Here is a 26,802-nt window from a genome sequence, read left to right on the forward strand (position 1 = left end):
TAGATCTTTAATCCATTTTGAGTTTATTTTTGTGTAAATTACTAGAGCTAATCAATGAATATAGTAAAGTTGCAGGATATAAAATTAACACACAGAAATCCCTTGCATTCCTATATACTAACAATGAAAAAACAGACAGAGAAATTAAGGAAACAATACCATTCACCATTGCAACAAAAAGAATAAAATACTTAGGAGTATATCTACCTAAAGAAACAAAGGACCTATACATAGAAAACTATAAAACACTGATGAAAGAAATCAAAGAGGACACAAACAGATGGAGAAACATACCGTGTTCATGGATTGGAAGAATCAATATTGTCAAAATGGCTATTCTACCCAAAGCAATCTATAGATTCAATGCAATCCCTATCAAGCTACCAACGGTATTTTTCACAGAACTAGACCAAAGAATTTCACAATTTGTATGGAAATACAAAAAACCTCGAATAGCCAAAGTAATCTTGAGAAAGAAGAAGGGAGCTGGAGGAATCAACCTGCCTGACTTCAGACTCTACTACAAAGCCACAGTCATCAAGACAGTATGGTACTGGCACAAAGACAGAAATATAGATCAATGGAACAGAATAGAAAGCCCAGAGATAAATCCACGAACCTATGGACACCTTATCTTTGACAAAGGAGGCAAGGATATACAATGGAAAAAAGACAACCTCTTTAACAAGTGGTGCTGGGAAAACTGGTCAACCACTTGTAAAAGAATGAAACTAGAACACTTTCTAACACCATACACAAAAATAAAAGTCTTTCTATACTTCTCTCTCATTCCATTTTTAATGGAAATTTGTTGCTGCCATGTGAGCATAAAGTGATCTTGCTAGAATAGAGAAAGAAGAAAAAACAGGAATGATTTTTTTTCCTCACATGATTTGACATACAGATATCTCACTCTTGCTGTCAGAAAGGTCCTGGTGGAAGTATTTCAAATGTTTCTTTTAGGTTAACACTTAAAATATGTCCCTTATTTGAAAAGTGAATTATACTATAGTCAGTTCTTAGCCCACAAATATTAGCAGACTCAATATTCTACCAACTTGTTCAGATATTTTATCTCATATACATAATGAACCAAACTTGCATCTTGCATGAGATTTCATCCTAAATCTTATTTTCTCTCAAAAGTTTTCCTAAATTTACCAAAATATTAAAAGATATTTTTTATGGTTATATTTATGGGTGTACGTACATGTGTGTACACACACACACACACAGACACACACACACAGATTTCCCAGGTGTCTAAGTGGTAAAGAATCCACCTGCCAATGCAGGAGACACAGGTTAGATCCCTGGGTTGGGAAGATCCCCTGGAGAAGGAAATGGCTACCCACTCCAGTAATCTTGCCTGGAGAATTCCATGGACAGAGGAGCCTGGTGAGCTACAGTCCATGGGGTCACAAAGAGTCAGACATGACTTAGCGACTCATAATTTGGGTCAGGACTTACTCATTTGAATATTTGTCATTCATTGATATAAGTAACACAGTGGGAAGACAACAGGATTTTGGAAAAGGTTATGACTTTAGATTTGGTAGATTTGGTCGTATCAAGTTTGAGATCCAGATTTCCTGGTGGGGAGATTTCATTTTATTGGTCTGGATCCTAAAGGTTGATTTAGACATAGATATGGAAGGGGGTTCCCAAAGCCCATCCCTAGATTTGATGATCTGCTGGGAGAATTTCTAGCACTCAACATGTAGTTGTACTCCCAGCTGTGGTTTCTTACCAAAAAAAAAAAAGATGCAAAACAGAGCTGGTGTAAGGATAAGGCACACTGGAGAAGATACCGAGCTTGAACTTCTGAGCCTTTTTTCCCACAGAGTCACACAGGACTCATCTTAATTTCTCCAGTGTCAAAGTATGACAGCTCATGTGAAATGTTGTCTACCAGAGAAACTTACTAGAGATTTAGTGCCCATTTTCTTTTTAAATCAGGGATTAATCATGTTGGCACCTTCTGCCTACTACATACCAGGGATTCCACACTCCCAGAAGGAACACAGACATTCAACGTAAAAACCACATTGTTTGTTGAGGTACAGTTTTTAGAATGGTAGGAAAAGTCCTGAAATCCAAGTTTTCAGATGATGGTCAAGGTCCGGTCTTGTAGGCGGGCCATTCTAATGATGGTAATCCTGCCTTGCTAATTCTTCTACATGAAACAAGGCCATAAGAATGAATGAGACTAAGAAATCTGTCAATTCCTTGATTCTGTCATTATGAACTCATCTCTGTCCACACAGCCTCCTTGGTTTTCCCATCTAAAGCTTAACCTTTCCTTTCCCTTAGGTTCTAGCTGCTCCTGTTCTTAGACACTATTCTATCAATTTTCCTTTCTCTTCTACATACTCTTAACTTCCTTTCTACTTAAGCAAGACCATATCCTTTCAACCTGAAGAATTCATTCTTGACCTAAGACCTCACCCCTATGTTTTACCCTTTTTCTGTTTCATGGCCAACCTTTTGAAAATGAAAATTATACTATCTGCCTTTAATTTTTCAGTTCCTATTCCCTTTCCTTATAGTTAGTTCTATTCCCCAAGCTCCCTTGAAATTGATCTTTTGAAGATCAACAAAACCCTCTTTATTACTACATCTAGCAATTATTACTCCTTAACTCACTGGTGGCCTTTATTTTATTGAGAGTTAGAATGAGATGGTATCTACAGGAAGTATGTGCAGAGGAAAGGAAGAAGATTTGAAATCTTTGCTTGTGGAGAGTGGGAAAAGGCAGTAGAATGAAGACTATGAGAGAATTGCTGGATACAGAAGTTGGAGATCATTTTTTATGACTGTTCTTTGTATTGAGAATTTTCTTTATCAGCTTTTAGCAATTCTGGTATCTAAGATGGAAGTGAAAGCTAGATACAGGTCATGTTTTACTGGCTAAGTAGGAAGAAAAGACTCTTAAGGCAAGAAAATTGGGGATATTGACAAGAGAATTTTTAAAGTCATGACCAGAACTTTTTCATCTTTCACTATAAAATGTAAAATACATTTGTATTTTTGTCTTAATACTAACATCATAACAATAGTATATTTATTGATCTACAAATATTTTCCATGTTTCCTGGAATGACGCCATAGTTAAAATGTAATTGCAGAGACTGAGCTTCAGTGGAAAAGTGCTATTCTAAATTTTCTGAATATTTTTCTTAGATATTTTCCCAACATATTTTACAGCCTTGACTAACTTCTTTAATACATGGACTTGTGGGCTTAAAATTTTAGGATTAATAAGCTGTTATTTTATTAGATAACTACAGCGGTTCAGCAGTGTGTTCAATACTTTGAGTTGTGTGAAACCATGAAAGGTGATGAAGTTTTGGGACATTCAAAGTCTTGTGGTAAGTATTATATTTTGTTAAATTTTAAAAAATGGTAAATTTTATTAATAAATAGCTTTGTAATTTATTTTTTAATATCATGATAAATTAGATTGCTTTTGCTAATACAAGATACTTTCCCCAGATTTAAGATACAGCATAATATGACCTTTTGTAGCAGATCTGCATTTGAAGTTATCATAGTGATTCTTACAGTCTGCAGTTTTTTAGTTCATAACATGGTGTATGTCCTTGTGAGTTACACTACAGTAATACACTAGAGGAAGAAAGAATGAAAGTATATCAGGTGCATTTTATTGGGAGGAAAATTTCTATGGAATACTGTTTTATTATTGAACACGTTGCCCCATTTTTTGATTCTGCTCTGCTTATTCTCAGTCTAAGCTAAAATATTCTAGATGTTTCATAGTCTGGCCTTTATATATCTATCTAATCTCATATCTAGTTATTGATAGAAGTGAATCTTCTTTTAGAAGGCATACCAGTGCCTACACTTTGGTTATTCCTACTCCTGCTGCCACAATCCATAATCCCTACCCTGATAACAATCTTATTGTGAAAGAGTAAGCTTTGAGTTTTTCAAGAAGGCTTCTTTGCCTTGGGTGAACTTTTATTGTTCTTGCTGACTTCGTACAGCTTTGCATGTGAATTTGATATCTTTTATCATTCTATGTCACTTTTTTAGGGAAATATTAAGTTCTTTGAGAATATGAAGGTATCTTATAATTTCCTTTATCCCTGAATAAATTCTTTACTGAATAAAAATGGCCAAAGACCAGTTATTAACAGGTTTCAAAATATAAGTGTTTTGTAGTAAAGGAGAAAGTACAGAAAGAAGCCAGAACTTTGAGAGAAGACAAAGATATATAAGTTTATATGCATATGAGAGTAAAAGTGTTAGTCACTCAGTCATGTCCGACACTTTGCGGCCACATGGACTGTAGCCCACTAGGCTCCTCTGTCCATGGAATTCTCCAGGCAAGAATACTGGAGTGGGTATCCATTCCCTTCTCCAGGAGATATTACCAACCCAGGGATCGAACCCAGGTCTCCTGCATTGCAGACATATTCTTTAATGTCTGAGCCGCCAGTGAAGCCTGTGTGTGTGTGTGTAATCTGTAAATTCATATATTTTTCTAATTAATATTAAAATGTTGTATCTAGCTCTTTTTTCCCTACCACTCTCCCAGCCCTTCATTGCCTTGGTTTTTTCCCTGTCTGGTGAAGACTTCAGGGTGCTTCACTGCATTCTTTTGACATTTCTTTCAAAATTTTTGCTTTCTTTTCTTTCAGAGTTTCCTGCCTACAGTTCCTCTACTCTAGGTCACCTCTGGTCTTCAGAAAATTAAGCAGAGGCTCTAGGTCACCTCTGGTCCTCAGGAAATTGAACAGAGACTCTAGATCACCTCTGGTCCTCAGGAAATTGAGCAGAGACTCTAGATCATCTCTGGTCCTCAGGAAATTGAACAGAGACTCTAGGTCACCTCTGGTCCTCAGGAAATTGAGCAGAGACTCTGGGTCACCTCTGGTCCTCAGGAAAATTGAGCAGAGAGTGTTGTAACATTAAATTGATAGTGCACTGATGTATTTCTCTAGATTCAGCAGCTCTTTGTGTTGCTTTGGAATCATTTTAGATATTCTTTCTTTAGTGTTCAATGAATTTCATCAAACTCCATTGAATTGCCCCTGCCCACTTTTTTCTAAGAGGAAATCTTGCATCCTATCTCACTGGGAAAAGTGGAAGTTTTTAGATATGAAATTCCTAGTTGTCCTGCATTTATGCATGCAGATACATATTTATGTGTACCAATGTTCCCTTTCTCCCGGTTAGAATGAAGAGGTAATCCTTCTGTTCCAGATTGAACTACTTGTCTGCTCTTGATTCTCTTCCCATCTGGTGTTTTGTTTTGTTTTTTTAAGAACCATTGCTTCATTTGTTGTTGTCTTCCTTTCTATTGGTACCTTTCCTTGCATTCTCTAAACCTGCTCATATTTTTCATATAAAAAACTGAGCAATTTCATATGTACCTTACTTCTCTTTGCTTTTCTTAAAACTATTGAATGTATACCCAGGCCCCATTTCTTTATCTCCTGTTCACTTCTCAACCATGGAAATGAGACTTTTATTTTTGCTACTCCATGGTCTTCCCATTAACTTTCTCTTCTTTCTTGCCCTCAGTTTACAGCATTTGCCTCTCTTAACTCTTTCCCTCATCTTCCTGGTACCATTCATTCTCATCTAACACATTTTTCTTAGTCACTTGAAAGGCTCTTTTTATGTCTGTACTTTAAAAAATTTTGATCTTTGCTTTTTTTCAGCTTAGTCTACCTGTTATCTCTTAAGGGAGCCCGTCCACTCTCATGGTTTCAAATATTAGATATTTTTATATGTAAATGATCACTCTGAATTAAGTCTGTATTCCTTTCCTGAGTCCCAGACCCATGTACTCATACTTAGTATTCTATTTGGAAGATCCTTGGGAACGTCAATATTAAAATATCAAGGACTGAAATCATTATTATCTTTCTAAACATTTTTTCTTCAGAATTAAAAAGAAGAATTTACTATATACTCAGGAACTTGAGAATTTTTTTAAATCTTTTCATGGTCTGCATGTAATTCTAGCTAAGGCACATTGATTTATTTCCTTGAACATTTATTTTTGTCTCATCTTCTTCATTCTTTTTTCTAATGGATGCTTTTGCTCATGATTTTCCTAATGAGTGTTGCTTTAAGCCTTGACCTTCTTCCATTCACCTTTCCATGTTGCCGTCAGTCAGTTTTCCACAAGCATATTTGATTACTTTTCTGCTTGAAACCCTTAAGTGTCATCCCGGTTGCCTCTATAATAAAGCCCATCCTCTTTCTGCAGCTCAATCCTGATACGTTGCTGCTGTCCTCTGGCCATTTGTTTCTCCCACTTATCCTCCCGGTGCTCTGTTCCTATCAGGCTGTTTGCCATTAGAAGCCTGATTTCACTCTTCTTGGTTTTTGACACCAGCAAATAGTTCAAGGTCTTATGTAAAACAGGTACTCAGTAGATCTTGAATGTATGGATGAATGAGTGAATAAATGATATATGTTAGAAGGTGCCTTTATTTTAGCAATTCTAATTTCATCTGCAAACATGATTATAAGTATGATTGTGTTACTGGCCTTTAATTGGTGGAATTATGCAGTAATAATGTTTTATATTGAGTTCCTTCCTTCCTTAATTCAAAGTCTCTTTATAATGACAGATAACTAACAATCTTATGGTATTTGTTTTAGAATGATCACTGTATGCCCATTATACTTTTCTGAGGTTTGATCAATTTTATAATGAATGCTTTTCTTCAGATTTAAGTGTATTAAAGTATCTTGGGAAACAGTAAAGGATTTTGAAAGAAATTTATACCAAGTGCCTTCATTATAGACTGCAACCTTGTTTAATGTTCAGAGAGAAATAAAAACAGGTACTATGAAATATAATAGCATTAAAACAAATGTAATTGTTTTTCTTTCAAGGGATTAAGCAGAAAACTTTCTACTACTCAGGACAAGAATTACAATACATTTATTTCATTCACTCACTGAGCCTTTTGGGAAGATTGCTGATCTATACCCAAGGCCGAAAGCTATTTCCTATAAAGTTGAAGACTAGAAAAGGTAAGTGCAATTAGGAGATATTAATATGTTCAGGTATGATAAAAATTTGTGCTATGATTTTTTTAAAGTTTAGAGATTTGGCTTGGTCTCTCCTAGGATACTGAGCAAGATACCTTTCAGTTTGCTGACAGGCTTATGTAAAGTGTTGTTGTTGTTTTTTTTCCCCCCAGTATGTACTTCTTCCTACTTGTGTAATTCTGTTCCCCCTGTCTTGAATGTTTTCCTTATTTTTTTTCTCTGCCTTTTAAAATCCTAAATATATTGGATGATTCAAGTCTGGATTCAGAACTAGAAGTCCTTGTTCTGATTTGGCTAAAAACTAGCTGTGATCTTAAGGCAACTATGTCTAATTTATTCTCCTGGATATAATCTTGTATTATAGACCCTTTATTCCTAATTGTCCCATAGTCTCTATGAAAACTCAGATTAGGAGGATGGATGATTAGTTAAAAATTTTCTAACTTGTAAACATATGCTAGAAAATGACTTTCCTTTTCTTCCTTTTTGAAGATTCAGTATCCCTTACAGATCTTCTGGTTCTGTTTACCCAACTTATCTATCATTCACCAACTTGTCCAAAGATGACATCACCTGGTCATTTAGGTAATCTGCTTCTATTATAAATAGAGAAATAGAAACCATGGAAAAATATTTTATTTTCTGGATGTTTTGACAGACCTCATTTGGTAAAGAGATTTCATTAAGATAGCATTATTCATAATGAATTACATTGGTCCTGTCAAGTATTTGCTTAGTGAATTTATGGAGTATGGAATATTAGAGTATAAATTAAGAACTTTAGTATTTTTATGTTGTATATTATCAGGAAAACCATACATTACTAACTTTTGGTTCCTTAATTTCTTCATGTAAAACACTGTTTTGTTCAGTATATTAGGAGGCAAATATCTGCAAATGTTAATTTATGAAACTAAAAATACCACATTAATTTTGGGACTGTTCTCTATATTTATTTATATCTGCGTCTTCCTGAATATATATATTTTTAAAAGTCTTAAAAATGTTCATTTATTTCATTGGTTTTATGCTAACACAAGAAATATGCTAGTTTCCATTACAGTTTCTCCTCTGCTTTCTTTTTGGCTGTGTTTTGTATTTTTTAATGATTCTAGTTTTCTCCCAGGCTTGACACCTGAATATACTTTCTTCTTTTTTTAAGAAAAAGAAGAAAAGTGAATGCAATAAGAAAGGTGTTTGCCAGGAGGGGAGAAGTTGTGAATTTGCTTCAAACCACTTCCTCTCTATCAAGCAGAGCTTTAATGTCAAAACAGCAAATGATCTAATGATGTCTTTTGGTGTTTATAATGTCATTTACTTTCATTAACTTGAAGATACATTAAGCAAATATTCTCAAGTTTCAGGTCATAATTTGGTAATAAATCATCCTCTGAGCATTAAAATTTATGGTTTTTAAACTCTTTAATTAACCTTGATGAGCTTTTTGAAACAGCAATAGCTAACACAGAAACAAAAGATGTAAGTAATGTCTTATTAAATTTTCAAAAAATACTTCTTCTTTATCAGAGAATTACTCTCCTGCAAGTATGGCAACTGAAGTTCTGTGTATACTCTGTGATCAGAAAGAATGTGCAATTGAGTGCTTATATAACAACACTGTGATTGAGGCTCTTCTTCAGCCTATTCATAACTTAATGAAAGGAACTAAGGTTGGTAATAAAGAGTCTCTTAATTGGGTATTAGTGAATATTCAGTGGGACTTCTAAATTTGATCATTTGAAGTATTATACCATTTTCCATATAAATGTATTTTAAATCTTACTTCATACAGTTAGTTGATTTTAGTTATGACAGTGTCAGGGAAAAGTCCATATAACATCTTAATCTTTTTTTCTGGTCAAACTTAGATATGACTGTAAGGACTGAAGTTATCTATTAAGATATTTGTTTTATAAATCTTTTAAGTCTTATGAATACTTTGTTTTAATGAAAACTGTATAGCCTTTGGAAATATTTTCCTGGAGTCAGCTTTTTTAAATATGAAGAACAAGTATTATTTTAGATAAACTTATAAGCATCCCAGTTCTGAACATATGTATGTCTCTGCAGTTTGTGCAATATATTACCTTACATTATATACTGTATCCATCACACCCGGGGCTGAAAGAAACTGCTTAATTCCAGACATTAAAAGGCGGAAGAGTTGATACCATTACCACTAGTGCAGTCTGTCTAATATATCTCTCCACTCCTGTGACTAAATTTCTGGGAAATGACTTAAAGCCTTAGCAATAGACTAAAGGTTTTCGATTTTCCGGGTCAGCATTTTGTAGTGTTTTTATTGATTTCTTCTCCCTTTGCCCACCTCTCAGTGGGATGGGCAACTGTTCACCCACTCACATATTCATCATTTATTGCTCATTCAGAAAGCATTAAACATTTTTGTGAATGTGGTACAAAGTATGGAATTCTGGGAAAGTAAGTGGTTATAATGAAAATATTTTGATCTTAGTCAGCCTCAGGAAAACAGAATGATCAGAGAAGAAATAAATAGATCATAATATACAACTTAATATTATAGAATGCCATAACATAAATTTCAAAATGTAAACCACATACCAGAGCTAAGAAACATACTCCTGGATCTTGAACCATAGCTATTCTTAGCTTTCATCTATCTATCTTTAACTTTCTGTTTTATTTTGGCATCTTTCTTTTACCTGTAAATGTGTTGGGATGGGGGAAACTCTTGATTACACAGTGCACAATTTTAACTACCAGCTTATATCTGGTCTTTTTAACAATAAGCTTTTAATTATGGCAGGTTACCTTTCTTGTCTTGGCTCCTTCTCTTCCCATTGGTTCTCAACTCATTGTATTATAATTGCCTGCATCATATCACTGATGAAGCTTTGATTGCAGTTGCCTGTAATTTTAAAACATGTAACTTTTCAGATTTGATCTTTAACATAGTAGATCACTTCTGAAATTATGTTTTCTTAGCTTTCCTACAATCTTTCTGTTTTTTTCTGTCCCTTTCTAAACATTCTTTGTTACCTCTGTGGTTTCCTTTCCAAGTCCCTGCTGTCTTCAGTGATTTAGGACCTGGTTCACTTTCCTTTCTCTTAGTGTGCTTTTCCTGGCTGATTAGATCTCTTCAACCCCAGACTTCTTTAGCTACCGACTAACTTCAGGTGCCTGCTGAACACCTTTTTTTGTTATTTATTCCATGAGCCAAACTCAGCATTTTCAAAACAGTATTTTTTTTCTGCCCTTGCTCTGTTCTGTAAATGGGAACTCCTTCATTCTCTACATTCAATTTGTATTTAAGGCCTATAGATTTTTTCCCTCCTGCATATGGCTAAAATCCAGGTATTTCTCTTAATCCCCACTGTCTTTGCTATTGTTTGTGTGTGCGCATGCATACTCAGTCAATTCCTACTCTTTTGTGACCCCGGGACGGTTGCCCACGGGCCAGACTCCTCTGTGCATGGGATTTTCCCAGCAAGATAATGGGAGTGGGTTGCCATTTCCTCCTCTGTGGGATTTTCCCAACCCAGAGATCAAATGCGCATCTCCAGAATCTCCTGTATTGCAGGCGGATTCTGTACTGCTGAGCCACAAGTGTAGGTATTAACTTTTGTTTAAGCCCTGATAATTTCTTGCTTGGAATATACACATTTTTTCTTGTTCAGTTTTTCCACTTTCCAGCCTATTCCTATTTTGCCACTAAGGCTACTTGATGCTTGCTGGATAAACTTCAGACTTTTCAACTAGACATTTATATTGAGTGTTCCATTTTATATTGTACCTGTTTCTTTCCTGTATATTCCAGTTATAAGAGATCATTTGCATTTTCTAAGTCAGGTTATAGTATTTCCCTATGTTCAAACACTTTTTCCTTGCCATGGAAAGTCTTTAACTTGGTCTGTTTGTTCTTCAGACCACAGTTAATTGTATCTTGAAATTTTCTCTCAGTTCTCCCTGACAGATTTAGGTGTTTGTCTATATTCTCACATTATGTACTTCTGTAATTATACCTAAGTTGCAATGATTCTTGAGAGTAAAAAACAACTGTCTGGCACATAATAGACATTCATTATCTCACTTAAGACATTGAACACTACCCACTGAGCCACTGCTGCATCACTGGCTCTGTGCTGGGTAGTTGAAATGTAGAAGTGAATAAGACATGGTCATTGCTTCTTAAGGAACCTGCTCTAATAGGAAAGACAGAATATTAAACAAATAAAATATTGAAAATGAGGAAAAAGAAAGTTTAAAAAGCGTGTATATGAATGAAGGAAAGTAGAGAAGTTCTTTTAAGAAAGATATTTAGTGTGAAAGTAACAAATTAAACCTTAGATCATCATGAACTAGAACATCTAGATCATCTAGACCCCACATTAGTTGAACTAACCTACTGAATTTTTTAGAATGTATTGGTTGCAATGTGTTTTTTGTTCAGTCACTAAGTCATGTCCGACTCTTTGCAACCCCATGGCTACAGCATGCCAGGCTCCTCTGTCCTCCACTCTCCCAGAGTTTGCTCAAATTCATGTCCACTGAGTCAGTGATGCCATCCAGCCATCTCATCCTCTGTCACCCCTTTCCCCTTTTGCCTTCAGTTTTTTCCTAGCATCAGTGTCTTTTCCAGTGAGCAGGCTCTTTACTATCAGGTGGCCAACATATTGGAGCTTCAGCTCCAGATCAGTCCTTCAAATGAATATTCAGGGTTGATTTCCTTTAGGATTGACTGGTTTGATCTCCTTTGCTGTCCAAGGGAGTCTCAAGAGTCTTCTCTAGAATTACAGTTCAAAAGCATCAATTCTGTGGCACTCAGCCTGTGATCCAACTCTCTCATCCGTACATGACTACTGGAAAATCATAGCTTTGACTATACGGACCTTTGTTGGCAAAGTGACATCTCTGCTTATTAATACGCTGTCTAGATTTGTCATAGTTTTCCTTTGAAGGAGCAAGCATCTTTTAATTTCATGACTGCAGTCACTGTATAGATATATTCAAAATTATCGTAGAGAATAGGTACATTGCATCCATGTAGGTACAGGTGCATAAGTAGGTCCCAGAAAGAATAGAAACTTTAGTAGAATTAGACTTCTAGATAGGCTCTAGCATTGACACAACTCTCTAGTTTTTAGTATTTCCTTTGTACTAATTTGCTATATACTGGTAAAACTAGTTTTACTATTTTTAACAATAAAAAATGGGGGAATATGATCAGTTCCACTTACGTTTTCTCATTAGTTGACATCATTAGCTATTGGCTAACTCATGAATTGATAGTCCTTAGTCACACCTACAACTAACTCATGACCCAATCAGTTACAGGAAAAGATGATGTCCCTTAGAAAAGATGGTAGTATGTTATATAGCATGTATAATGAAATTAGATCAGATATAGCCCAGTGAGTGAGAAGTAAAGGGCAAAGAAAAAGAGCTACTGCATTTGTCATCTAGAATTATATGCATATAAAACTGCAATAGCAGCAATTGTTTCAGCTGTCTTAATAAACAGTAATAGCTTTGGGTAAAAAGTATGTATGTTTTTGCCTTATCAACTGTGCTAGTATGAGAATATAATCTAATGATGCATTTAATTCAGACATATTTCACAGCCTAACAATCATTAACTTTCTTTTTTGTTGTGATAATATAACTTTATTAGATTACAGTACCATCCTTGAATGTTAGTCTGTGATATGTTAGCATGTCATAAAATTATATGATATCTTTAACATACAGGCTGCTCCAAATTGTTCTGAAACAGCTTTAATTCATATAGCTCATATTTTGTCAAGAATTGCATCTGTGGAAGAAGGACTTACCCTACTACTTTATGGAGAAAATATGAACTCTTCTGAAGAAAAAAGGTATGTTTCTGTTTTGAATAATTTTTGGAATTTTTTAGTATGTTTTCTCAAAACTGATTTAAAGTTTCCAAAAATCTTGTCATATATTAATGAAAATTGGGATAATTATTCTAGATAGTTATCTAGTTAGGTTTCTTGATCAACTACTAACATATTAGATCATCAGAAATTTGAAGGACTAGCCAGGATTATGAATTCTACAGGCAGAGTAGGTCTTGATATCTATAACTTCAAAAGAAAACTAAAATGGTTCACGCTGCATAGGATTGTTTTTGCTCCCTTGGACTCTTGGAACTTCTAAAGCCACAAATGACTGATTTTAAGTTAAACCATACAAAGGAAAGCTAACTACTTCCCCATCTTCCTTCTCTAACCCTTATTCAGTTTTATCACCTGGGTCAGCCAGTGGTAACATTATGGTCATGCTTCTAGACTTTTCTCTGCACCTGTAATGATGCATCAAATATATATGTTCAGTCATAGGATTCTTTCTTTTCAAAAATGGTATATACATTACTTTTTTTTGGGTTTTTCTGTGTAACCATAACCTCTTCCTAGGTGAATATAGAATGAAACATTTTTAAAAGCTCTATAATACATTTTTGTATGACTTTACCATAATTTATTCAAATTTCTCTACATTATTGGATATTAGGTTGTGTCCATGATTTTGCCTCCACAAATAACACCACAATGAGTGTCCTTTTATTCTATTGGTATGGTAGATTACATTAATTGATTTTTTTTGAATATTGAACCACCTGCATACCTAGAATATTTCTTTTTATATATTGTTAGATTTGATTTACTAATATTTAAGGATTTTTGTCTGCGTTTATGAGAGAGATTAATCTGTGGTTTTCGGGATTCTTGTCTGGCCTTACTGTAACACTGGTCTCATAATTTAGGAAATATTCTACTTCTAGCTTTTGGAAGAGATTTGGCATTTTGTTAAATGTTTGATAGAATTCACCAGTGTACCTATTTGGGCAAAGTGTTTTCTATTTAGGAAGTTTATTATTTATTCTATTTCTTTAATAGGTAGGCTTATTCAGATTTGTTTGTGTTTTGGCAGGTTGTGTCTTTCAAGGAACTGGTCCACTTATCTAAGTTTTCTAATTTGTGGGCATAGACTTTTTATTGATATATTTGTTTTTTTACAGTATTCCTTTATTGATATATTTTTTACAGTGTTCCTTTATTACCTTTATTTACAGTATTACCTTTATTACCCATTTAAAATCAATGGGATTAGTAGAGATAGCCTCTCATATTATTAGTGTCTTTTTTCCTCTCTAACCTCGTTAGTTTTTTCACTTTTACTGATCTTTTAAAAGACTAGCTTTCTACCCCCCACTCATTTCCTGTTTTAATTTCATTGATTTCTGTTCTAATTTTTATTTTCTGCTTTGTTTTGGATTTAATTTCATTTTCTATGGTGAAAGTTTAGATTATTGAATTTTAGAGCATCTTTCTACTATATGCATTCAGTTCTGTAAACTTCCCCCTCTAAGCACTGCTTTTGCTACATTCAACAAATGAGTTGTGTTTTCATTTTCATTAGTTCAAGATATTTTTAGACTTATCTGGAGACTTCTTTGACCTATGAGTTATTTATAGTTCTGAGAGCATATTTTGTATGATTGATATTTTTAATTTGTTAAAATGTGTTTTATGGCCCAGAATGTGATCTCTCTTAGTGAATGTTCTGTATGAGCTTAAGGAAAATGTATATCCTGCTACTGGAAGTATTCTGTAGGTACCAATTATAAGCTGTTGGTAGTTTGTGATGTTCACTTCAGCTATGTGCTCATGCTGGATCTGTCAATGACTGACAGAAAAGTGCTGAAATTTCAGACTGGATCAGTGAATTCATCTTTTTTTCCTTGCAGTTCTGTTAATTTTTCCTTCATGCGTTTTGACACTGTCAGGTACACATTAAGGATTGTTACATCTTTTTGCAAAATTGACCCCCTTTATTATGTAATATGCCATTTGGGTAATTTTCCTTGCTGTGATGTCTGAAATTAATATAGCTAATTTAGCTTTCTCTTGATCATCAGCATGATGTCTTTATCCTTTTACTTTTAATCTGTCTTTATCATTATATTTAATAGGCTTCTATAGATACCACATAACTGGATCTTATTTTTTTAATCTACTCTGATAGTCTTTCTTTTAATTGATCCTTGTCATTTAGAATCATGTATGATATGATTGGATTAATGTTTACCATATTTGTTACTGTTTTCTATTTTGCCTTTATTCTTCCTTTTTTTGTGTGTTCCAAACTTTTCCTGCCATCTGTTATTATTTTTTTCCATCATGTGTTTTAATATGTTTACATCTGGGAACATATTGTCTTGCTGGTAATAGTCACACAGGATCAAAGTCGGTTGGTAACCATTTAGTCCTCACAGTGACTAAGGAAGAGGCCTCTATGTTTATCTCTATTATATAGATGGAAACACTGAGGCTTGGATTTCTATAACTGTGATTCAGTATTAATAGAAGAGAAGCATAATTCTTGTTTCTAATTGTTTTAATTTTGATTATTCAATTTTTCTGGATCCTAAATTACTCCTTTTTTCCTACATTCCTAAACTTTGTTACTTATCATATCTGTTTTTTTCCTCCTTGTCCTTGATGGCTACAAGAGCCTTCTGAAAATTTTGTTTACTGTTGCATTTTAATATTTCAGAAGGGAGTAGATGTGAATGTAATGTGTTCAATCTGACATACTTTTTAACCTGGAAGCCTTTTCTTATCAATATAAATTCTTTTAAAATTAGGAAGACTAACTCTTTGCCATGAGTTCTAAGGTTCTTTTTATTGTTCATCACTTCCCTATTTTTTTCTTTTATATAGACATCATTTAATTGTATGTAGTTAATTTTCTCCCATTATTGTCATTATGATTTTTAGGTTTCTTTTTTTTAGGCATCTCCCTTACACTGAAGTTAAACAGAAAAGACATAAAATGTTAGAATTTCTTCTGAATCCTCACTGTGCAGTGGTTTAGAGTTTCTAACTTTATTAGGGAAAGAATAGAAACATCCCAGGTGTTCAATCACAAGAGACTAATAGATTGAATTATATTTATACAAAGGAGTGCATAGCAGTACTGAGAAGGGGATGCTGCTGCTGCTGCTGCTACTAAGTTGCTTGAGTCGTGTCTGACTCTGTGCAACCCCATAGATGGCAGCCCACCAGGCTCCCCTGTCCCTGGGATTCTCCAGGCAAGAACACTGGAGTGGGTTGCCATTTCCTTCTCCAGTGCATGAAAGTGAAAAGTGAAAGTGAAGTCGCTCAGTTGTGTCCAAGACCCCATGGGCTGCAGCCTACCAGGCTCCTCCATCCGTGGGATTTTCCAGGCAAGCATACTGGAGTGGGGTGCCATTGCCTTCTCCGGAAAAGGGGATGAGAAATTTTTTTTATGTACGGCTATAGAGTTGTCATCAGGATATGTAAAGTGAAAAAACAAAACAGAAGAAAGTTTATAGAATATTACCTTTTATATAGTAGAAGGGAATATGAATAAATAAAATTACATTTGTGTTATTTTCAAAAGGAAATGATAGAAGAGTAGTTAATAGCTTTAGGGGAAAGAAAAGCAATAGTTTAGAGGAAAGGAAAAAAATATTTGGATTAAGAGACATAGATATAAGATATCTGGGATTATTCCTTGCTTGTACCTAGATTTGACTTTGGAATCATGAATATGTTTTATATACTAAATGTTAAAGTTAAAAAGTAGAATTTAAAAAAATGTAAAACAAATGGAGAAATAAGTGAGCTTTACTACCAAACAGTCAAGTTAGTGACATACCCATACAGAGAAAGCAGTTCAATCAAATTAGGTCACTTGAAATACATTGTTTCGGTATCATCTTTTAGTCCTACAGGTGCTCATCTAATTGCCCAGTTTTCAAAAAAACTTCTTGATGAAGATATTTCTATTTTTCCTGGATCAGAAATGTTTCCTGTGGTTAAAGGAGCTTTTACTTCTGTGTGTCGTCAAATATACGGTACATGTGAAGGCTTACAGGTGTTAATTCCTTACAGTTTGCATGAATCTATAGCAAAGGCTTGGAAGAAGGTAAGTATTTTCAATCTTTTTTCTTCCCTGAAAATCTTTATTTTGGGTATGTTCAGTGTTATACTATTATACTGCAGTTAAAATATTTTACTGAACTTCTTTAGCATCACAGTACTCCAAAGGACATAATGATTTCTAACTTGTCAAAAGATGACTTCAGTACATCCTGTCCCTGTAGGATAGAGCTCTACAACTTAACTGGCGCTACAGTCTTTTCTTCTGGTTATTGTTGTTGTTCGGTTGCTCAGTTGTGTCCGACTCTTTGAGACCCCATAGACTGTAGCATGCCAAGCTTTCCTGTCTTTCACCACCTCCTGGAGTTTGTTCAAGTCATGTCCATTGAGTCAGTGATGTCATCCAACCATGTCATCCTCTGTCATCGCCTTCTCCTGCCTTCAGTCTTTCCCAGCATCACTGTCTTTTCTAATGATTCATCTCTTCTCATTACAAGCATCAAGTGGCCAAAGTGTTGGAGCTTCAGCTTCAGCATCTGTCCTTCCAGTGAATATTCAGGATTGATTTCCTTTCAGATTGGCTGGTTTGATCTCCTCAAGGGACTTTCAAGAGTCTTCTCCAACACCACAGTTCAAAAGCATCTATTCCTTGGCACTCAGCTTTCTTTATGGTCCAATCTCACATCCATTCTGGCCTAATGGAAAAACCATAGCTTTGAGTAGACGGACCTTTGTTGGTAAAGAAATGTGTCTACTTTTTAATATGCTGTCTAGGATTGTCATAGCTTTTCTTCCAAGGAATAAGCATCTTTTAATTTCATAGCTGCAGTCACCATCTACAGTCATTTTGGAGCCCCCAAAAGTAAAAGTCTGTCACTGTTTCCATTGTTTCCCGTCTATTTGTCATGAAGTGATGGGATCAGATGCCGTGATCTTCGTTTTTTGAATGTTGAGTTTTAAGCCAGATTTTTTGACTCTCCTCTTTCACTTTCATCAAGAGGCTCTTTAGTTCCTCTTCACTTTCTTCCATAAGAGTAGTGTCATCTGCATATTTGACGTTATTGATATTTCCCCCAGCAATCTTGATTCCAGCTTGTGCTTCATCAGCCTGGCATTTCTCATGATGTATTTTGCATATAAAGTAAATAAGCAGAGTGACAGGATATAGCCTTAATATACTCCTTTCTGAATTGGGAAACTGTCCATTGTTCCATGTCCAGTTCTAACTGTTGCTTCTTGACCTGCATACAGGTTAGACAGGAGGCAGATAAGGTGGTCGGGTATTCCCATCTCTTGAAGAATTTTCCACAGTTTGTTGTGATCCACACAGTCACAGGCTTTAGTGTAATCAATGAAGCAGAAGTAGATGTTTTTCTGGAATTCTCTTGCTTTTTTTATGATCCAACAGATGTTGGCAATTTTATCTCTGGTTTCCTCTGCCTTTTCTTAATCCAGCTTGAACACCTGGAAGTTCTAGGTTCATGTACTGTTGCAGGCTGGCTTGGAGAATTTTGAGCATTACTTGCTAGGGTGTGAGATGAGTGCACTGTGCAGTAGTTTGAAGATTCTTTGGCATTGCCTTTCTTTGGGATTGCAATGAAAACTGACCTATTCCAGTCCTGTGGCCACTGCTGAGTTTTCCAAATTTGCTGGCATATTGAGTGCAGCACTTCAGAGCATGATCTTTTAAGATTTGAAATAGCTCAGCTGGAATTCCATTACCCCCAGTAGCTTTGTTCGTAGTGATGCTTCCTAAGGCCCACTTGACTTTGGACACCAGGATGTCTGGCTCTAGATGAATGCTTACACCCTTGTGGTTATGTGGGTCATGAAGATCTTTTTGCATAGTTCCTCTGTGCATTCTTGCCACATCTTCTTAATATCTTCTGCTTCTGTCATGTCCATACCATTTCTGTCCTTTATTGTGCCCATCTTTGCATGAAATGTTCCTTTGTATCTCTAATTTTCTTGAAGAGATCTCTAGTCTTCCCATTCTGTTTTTTCCCTCTATTTCTTTGCATTGATCACTTGGGAAGCCTTTCTTATTTCTCCTTGCTCTTCTTTGTAACTCTGTATTCAGATGGATATATCTTTCCTTTTCTTGTTTGCCTTTCACTCCTCTTCTTTTCTCAGCCTCCTCAGACAACTGTTTGCCTTTTTTTTTTTTTTGCACTTCTTTTTCTTGGATATGGTTTTGATCACCGCCTCCTGTACAGTGTTAATGAACCTTATTCCATAGTTCTTCAGGCACTCTGTCAGATCTAATCCCTTAAGTCTATTTGTCAATTCTACTGTATAATCATAAGGGGTTTGATTTAGGTCATACCTGAATGGTCTCGTGGTTTTCCATACTTTTCTTCAATTTAGGTCTGGGTTTGGCAATAAAGAGTTCATGATCTGAGCCACAGTAAGCTCCCGGTCTTGTTTTTGCTGACTGTATAGAGCTTTTCTGTCTTCGGGCTGCAAAGAATATAATCAATCAGTCTAATTTTGGTATTGATTCTGGTGATGTTCGTGTGTAGAGTCCTCTCTTGTGTGGTTGGAAGCATTGTTTGCTATGACCAGTGCATTGTCTTGGTAAAATTCTGTTAGCCTTTGCCTTGCTTTCATTTCTTCAGGTAAAAGGGACTTCAAATAGACTATCTCTATATAGATTTGGAGAAGGCAGTAGCAACCCACTCCAGCACTCTTGCCTGGAAGATCCCATGGACAGAGGAGCCTGGTGGACTGTAGTCCATGGAGTCGCAAAGAGTTGGACATGACTGAGCAGCTTCACTTTCACTTTTCACTTTCATGCATTGGAGAAGGAAATGGCAACCCACTCCAGTATTCTTGCCTGGAGAATCCCAGGGGCGGGGGAGCCTGGTGGGCTGCCGCCACCTATGGGGTCGGACAGAGGCAGACACTACTTATCAGTATATAGATTTACTCTTTGGAAGTTATTTCTGGGCAGTTTTTACAGATAGCTGGGTTTTTGTTATGGACACTGGAGATCATAATGGAGCAATATTCAAATATAGTGTTTATCAATACCTTCCCCCTACATTATCTATGTGCCTTATTTATGAATTACTTTATGTGATATTTAAGAATCAAATAATTTAAAATTTGCAAGTAATTTAATCTTTAATTACAGTAAGAGTCAAATGTAAAGATGTAGCTTGACAGCTTATGAGTAATGCTATAAGTAAGAAAAATGTGTTATTTCTTATATTTTAGGCAAGTCTGCTATCAGAAAGAATTCCTACTCCAGTAGAGGGTTCTGATTCGGTTTCTTTGGTTAGCCAGGAATCCCAGAACATGTAAGTATGATTGATTTAAGCTCATCTGTTTTTTCACATTTCCTGAAATAATTTTAAAATGAGAAATGTATAGATACTGTGGCAAAAAAACAAAGAAAAGTTCATGTAGGGGAAACTTTAGAGATCATATATACTTGTATTTTTTATAAGAGGAAAAATAGCAGTATTTATTATATTTCAGCCTGTATTTACATTTGGAGATAGGAAATGTGACATGTTAGAGTGCTTTCAGAAAACTTGGAAAATTACCAAATACTAAAATTGGAAATTCAGTAGAACTTTTCAAATGGCCAATGAAGTCTGTTTACATTTAAACTATAACTTCAAAATGTGTGGGAGTACCATTTAATTAGATTTTGGCATTGGAGAATTCTTTAAATCATTATTTATACTAATTTTTAAAAACTTTTATTTATTTATTTTTGGCTGTGCTGGATCTTTGTTGCCCTGTACAAAGACTAGTTGCCGTGACCAGGAGCTACACTCTAGTTGCAGTGCGCAGGCTTCCCTTTCTGGTGACTTCTCTTGTTGTGGAGCACTGGCTCTAGGTCACAGCAGCTCAGTAATTGTGGCCTTAGTTGCCCCGTTGCATGTGGGATTTTGCCAGAGCAGGGATGGAACCCTTGCATTGGCAGGCGGATTCTCAACCACTGGACCACCAGGGAAGGCTCTATACTAATTTTTTAATTTAGATGTTTTCATCTTTTTTTCCACAGTTATCAGTCGGATATGGAGTCAGATTAATGGGAACTATATATACATATATTTTTTTTTTACTTAGGGTCATGTGTTCATGGAGTCTCTTTTTAATTGAGTATTGGCATAATCTGAAAACAATTAGAGTTTTAAGTGGTAGTCTAAAGAAATTGAAAAAAAAATAAACATTTATCTTTAGATAGGCATTGTTTAACTAAAAAAAAAAAACAGTCAAACAAACAAAAATCTTTTGCATTTCCTTAATGGTGTAATGCTTAACAAATAGTTAATTTTCTAAATGTCAGCTATAATTTCTTTTCTGATATAGTTGTGAAACTTAAATCAACTACTATTTTTTTCTTTGCATGAAGGGGTGAGTAAAAATGTTGCTGCAATTAATTTTTATGTCTGTTTTCTTTGATTTATGATTTATTGTCTTCATTCATGCATTCATTTTCTACTCATGTATTTAGGTATTTATTGGACTGAGTGCTTTGCCAAGTTCTGTGGATGCCTACATACCTTAGAGAACTTATTATATAGTATAAAATATAAATAAGTAAATACAATATGGCAATATAGTATGCTAAATTTATGATACAAATCATAGAGGGTTCATACAGGCTAACTTGGGGAAATCTTTCCAGAAGAAATTATAATTTAAAGTAAGTTAAAATGAATACATGGATATTAATTGTCTAGAAGGGTAGAACATTATTTCCGGTGGAAGACGTAGTGTGGTCAGTGGGCTGTAAGTGAGAGGGATCATGAAAGTGTTGTGAGTCCCTCAGTCATGTCTGACTCTTTGTGGTCCATAGACTGTAGCTCACCATGCTTCTCTGTGCATGGAATTTTCAAGGCAAGGATACTGGAGTGGGTAGCCATTCCTTACTCCAGGGGATCTTCCTGACCCTGGGATCAAACCAGGTCTCTTGCATGGCAGACAGATTCTTTACATCCTGAGCCACCATAATCTATGCATTTAGCAGAAGATGTTAAGAAAAGGTGGTAAGAATACACAGAAGAACTGTACAAAAAGGTCTTCCTGACCTAGATAACTGCAGTGGTGTGATCACTCACTTAGAGCCAGACATACTGGAATGAGAAATCCACTGGGTCTTAGGAAGCATCACTCCAAACAAAGCTAGTGAGGTAATGGAATTCCAGATGAGGTATTTAAAATCCTAAAAGATGATGCTGTTAAAGTGCTGCACTCAGTATGCCAGCAAATTGGAAAACTCAGCAGTGGCCACAGGACTGGAAATGGTCAGTTTTCATTCCAACCCCAAAGAAGGGCAGTGCCAAAGAATGTTCAAAATACTGCACAATTGCACTTATCTCACACAACAGCAAAGTAATGCTCAAAATTCTCCAAGCCAGTCTACAACAGTACATGAACCGAGAACTTCCAGATGTTCAAGGTGGATTTAGAACAGGCAGAGGAAGCAGAGATCAAATTGCCAACATCTGTTGGAACATTGAAAAAAAGCAGGAGAGTTCCAGAGAAACATCTACTTCTGCTTTATTGACTATTCCGAAGACTTTGACTGTGTGGATCACAGCAAACTGAAAACTTCAAGAGCTGGGAATACCTTACATGCCTCCTAAGAAAACTGTATGCAGGTCAAGAAACAAAAGTTAGAACTGGACATGGGACAACAAATTGTTTCCAAATTGGGAAAGGAGTACGTCAAGGCTGTATATTGTCACCCTGCTTATTTACCTTATGTGCAGAGTATATCATGCGAACTTCCAAGCTGGATGAAGCACAAGCTGGAATGAAGATTGCTGGGAGAAATATCAATAACCTCAGATATGCAGATGACACCACCCTTTTGGCAGAAAGTCAAGAGGAACTGAAGAGCCTCTTGATGAAAGTGAAAGAGGAGAGTGAAAAAACTGACTTAAAACTCAGCATTCAAAAAACGAAGATCATGGCATCCAGTCCCATCACTTCATGGCAAATAGATGGAGAAACAATGGAAACAGTGACAGACTTTATTTTCTTGGGCTCCAAAATCAGTGTAGATGGTGACTGCAACCATGAAATTAAAAGATGCTTGCTCCATGGAAGAAAAGCTATGACCAACCTAGACAGCATCTTAAAAAGCAGAGACATTACTTTGCCAACAAAGGTCCGTCTAGTCAAAGCTGTGTTTTTTCCAGTAGTCATGTATGGATGTAAGAGTTTGACTATAAAGGAAGCTGAGTGCCAAAGAATTGATGCTTTTGAACTGTGGTGTTAGAGAAGACTCTTGGAGAGTCCATTGTACTGCAAGGAGATCTAACTAGTCAATCCTGAAGGAAATCAATCCTGAATATTTATTGAAAGGACTGATAGTGAAGCTGAAACTCTTAAACTTTGGCCACCTGATGTGAAGAACGGACTCATTGGAAAAGACCCTGATGCTGGGAAAGATTGAAGGTGGGAGGAGAAGAGGATGGCGGAGGATGAGATGGTTGGATGGCATCACTGACTCAGTGGACATGCATTTGAATAAACTCCGGGAGTTGGTGATGGACAGGGAGGCCTAGCATGCTGCAGTCCATGGGGTCCCAAAGAGTCAGACATGACTGAGCGACTGAACTGAACTGAACTGAACTGAACCTTTCTGTCCCAATCAACTGTCATAGACTTTCCTCACCCTCAGAGGCAGAGCTTACAAAGATCAACCATAACTGCATAGTAGAACAGAGCAGACTGTGCTTCCTACAGGTACCTGGGTTGCAAAGAAGTGCTGAATTTGGGGCGAGGCATCGCCTAGCCTAGCGTTCTTAGGTCCTCCTACAAGTCTCCTGAGTCCCTTCTTCAAGGGTAAGAGTGAGTGATTAGGTGAAGAAAGGCAAGCAGTGTTAAACTGGGGAATGTGCTCCATGTGTAAACTTGATGCTAGAGGAAAAGAAGTTTCCTTCAATCTGATATTACTCTTAGAAACAAAGGTTTAATGGCTTTTGATAAAATAGAACTGTTTTCATTTTTGTCATCAAAATACCTCATGTAGTTGAGTATCTCTTGTATTATTTGAAACGTTGATATGTGTTGGGATTATTTTTCCTTTGTAGTTTGGTAACACTTGAGTGTAGAACCATTTTGGTCAGTTAACTAGACTAGCCTTTCTCTGTCATGTAGCAGGTGCTTGATACCTTGGTTGAATGGGTAAAAGAATGAATAACATTTCTCCTACCATCAAGCACTAGTTTCCAAATAATGACATAGACCATAACATTTACTCAGTCTTACAGAAGAAGGTAAAATGAAAAGTTGCTAAAATCTGTATTTTTGAGCCAGTGACAGACTAATGTGAGGTAGTTTGATTTTATTTCCTCACAGCATATGTTGGAGATTTCCTCTCCATCCTTTCATTTATTGGTGCTTATAGTACTATAGAGAAGGTAGAAGCTACTGTGTAGTCATCATAGGTGATGTCTCTAAATCTGGACGTTGAAATGCAACCCCAAATAAGATTTCTCAAGGCTAGTTTGATATCAGTGATTGCAATGAATACAGACTATATGGGACTTACCTAGTGGCTCAGATGGTAAAGAATCTGTCTGCAGTGCAGAGTCATAGGTTCGATCCCTGGGTTGGGAAGATCCCCTGGAGAAGAGAATGGCAACCCACTCCGGTATTCTTGCCTGGAAAATCCCATGAACAGAGGAGCCTGGCAGGCTACAGTCCATGGGGTCTCGAAGTGTCGGGCATGGCTGAGGGAGTAACACTTTCACTTTTCACTTTCACAGACTACTTAGGGACCATCCTTAGGGTGACTGTAGAGAAGAACGTAGTCACAGAAAAACCAAAGATGCCCCCCCTGCCCTGACCTGTTACCACAGGGCTTTTGGTAAATCTCCGACAGGGAAGCAACAGGGATCTTTGGTCTGCAAAAACAGCCTATGAATAAACACCTAAAACTCAAGTGCCATGAGAGTGTCTAACCCTCTTTTAATATCTGACCATTCAAAAAATGGAGTTCGCATAAGCTAACAAAGCAGTGATATTGTTACCTATTGTCCTAAGGGAAGGGTTCTCCAAAGACAGGAGGCAAATTCTATAGCTTAGATCTTCCTTCTGTTTTGAAACATTGAGTGTTTTCATTATAATTTGAAGGAAGAGTTAAATGCTAAGTTAATAGAAACAGTAAACTAAAACATATTAACTCTTTCTCAGGATTGTGTGATACAACCTGCAAGTTTTTGCCTGTGTTTTACTTTTTTGGAGAGTCAGAGTAGACTTTTTAAAAACACAATTTCTTTAATGGCTAATGGTTCATTCAAGATTTTTTGTTTCTGCATGAGTAATTTTTAACTATATTTTCTATAAAAGCATATTTTTTAATCTGAGTATTTACTGTATTGGTGTTAATTTGTTCAAAGTATTTTTGTGATGTTAAAAAATTCTTTAGCTGTAGTTACTTCTCATTTTTTATTCTTAGTATTTTTTGCAGCCATTGCTTCCCCTGACCAATTTATTTGCATTAGTTTATTCAAAGACCAGGTTTTGATTTTGCTGATGTTCTCTTTCCTTCTCTATCTTCTCTCCTTCTCTCACTTTAGTAGGATAGGAGAGCTAGTGAAAAGACAATTGAGAATGGATATCAATAGAAGAAATCTACATCAGGCATTCTAACTTTAATACTTGAAATATAGCACTTTCATTATTAAGCTCTTAAAAATATTGTTATCTCGATTTTGCCCTTTAAATCCATGAAATATTTGGAATACATTTAACTTTCCACATATAGATTTTTCTTTAACTACTGTATTTTACTGTTGACTTCTAATTCATTTCTGCTCTTTTCAGAAAACATGGATTGTATGATATATATACTTCTGGGTGGGTTGAGATTTTGTGTTCTAGTACAGGATTGGTTAAAAATCTGTCTTTACTTGAAAATACTATTTTATGTTCTTCATTGGAAGTAGATAGAGATATTCCAAATTTTTAATATCACCACCAATATTTTGTCAGCTTATGATAATCATTCACTTTGAAAGTTGACTTGTCCATTTTTCTCTGTAATTCTGAGGTTTTGTTTTACATACTTACATTTTATGCTATTAGGAACATAAAAATTCACTGTTTCTTGGGAACTTTTACTGTAGTATCTCATTACTTCTTTCCATTAAGTTTTATATTAAATGATATTAGTATTGTAAATATACTTTGCTTTAGTTAGTATTTGCAGAGTACATTAGTTAAGAATATATCTATTTGCAGATAGCTCAGTAAGGCTTTCTTTTTTTCATAAAGCAAAAAGTCTCATGAAATATTATCAGGCATTGACTTATTGATGCAGTTTGAGACCCAGCCTCCTTTTCTTAGGAGAAAACATCACTAATGTTTTCTTTTTGCACTCAAGGTTGCACAATGGCTAACCTTTAGAGCTCACAGCCTTCAAAGAGGAAAAAGGTTGTAGAGACAAATGGCTTCTTTTCATTCTTTATCTTTTATTTAGGAAAGAAATCTCTTCTCATTAACATTTTTGTGAACATCTTGCTGGATGTGCCCTATGGCCATTTCTTGCTGTATGGGAGTTGATGAAAAAGGAACTTAGATGGAGATTGGGTCAGCCTATTAAAGTTTTTTTTTTTTTTTTCATCTCTTTATTTTCTGCCATTCAGAGTAGTAAATTTTGAATTTTTTATCCAATCTGACAATTCCTATTTTTTATTAGATGAGTTTTAAGTTTTTTACATTTTTGCAATGCTGATATTTGTGTCTTATTTTTCTTTTTGTATTTTCTATTTCTATTCTGTTATCTTTACCTTTCTCCTTTACTTCCTTATCTTAGATCAATACATTTTATCCTATCTTCCCCTTGCTTTTGACTTTATAAATCACAGTTATGTTTCTTGAA

General features: G+C 35.6%; 1 protein-coding gene across 7 annotated transcripts in view; it reads left to right on the plus strand.

Annotated features, from left to right (window-relative positions):
- The window catches only part of TBC1D32 (TBC1 domain family member 32), a 179,508-nt gene that overhangs the window by 36,732 nt on the left and 115,974 nt on the right, over positions 1-26,802 (plus strand). For all 7 annotated transcript variants that reach the window (XM_061131943.1, XM_061131944.1, XM_061131950.1 and 4 more), the window contains 7 exons: positions 3,281-3,371; positions 6,880-7,020; positions 7,531-7,623; positions 8,566-8,708; positions 12,766-12,893; positions 16,791-16,992; positions 20,166-20,248. In XM_061131943.1, coding sequence (XP_060987926.1) covers positions 3,281-3,371; positions 6,880-7,020; positions 7,531-7,623; positions 8,566-8,708; positions 12,766-12,893; positions 16,791-16,992; positions 20,166-20,248 — 881 coding nt within the window. The remainder of the gene's footprint in view (positions 1-3,280; positions 3,372-6,879; positions 7,021-7,530; positions 7,624-8,565; positions 8,709-12,765; positions 12,894-16,790; positions 16,993-20,165; positions 20,249-26,802) is intronic.

The sequence above is a fragment of the Dama dama genome, chromosome 28 (genome assembly GCF_033118175.1).
Source record: "Dama dama isolate Ldn47 chromosome 28, ASM3311817v1, whole genome shotgun sequence".
NCBI lineage: Eukaryota > Metazoa > Chordata > Mammalia > Artiodactyla > Cervidae > Dama > Dama dama.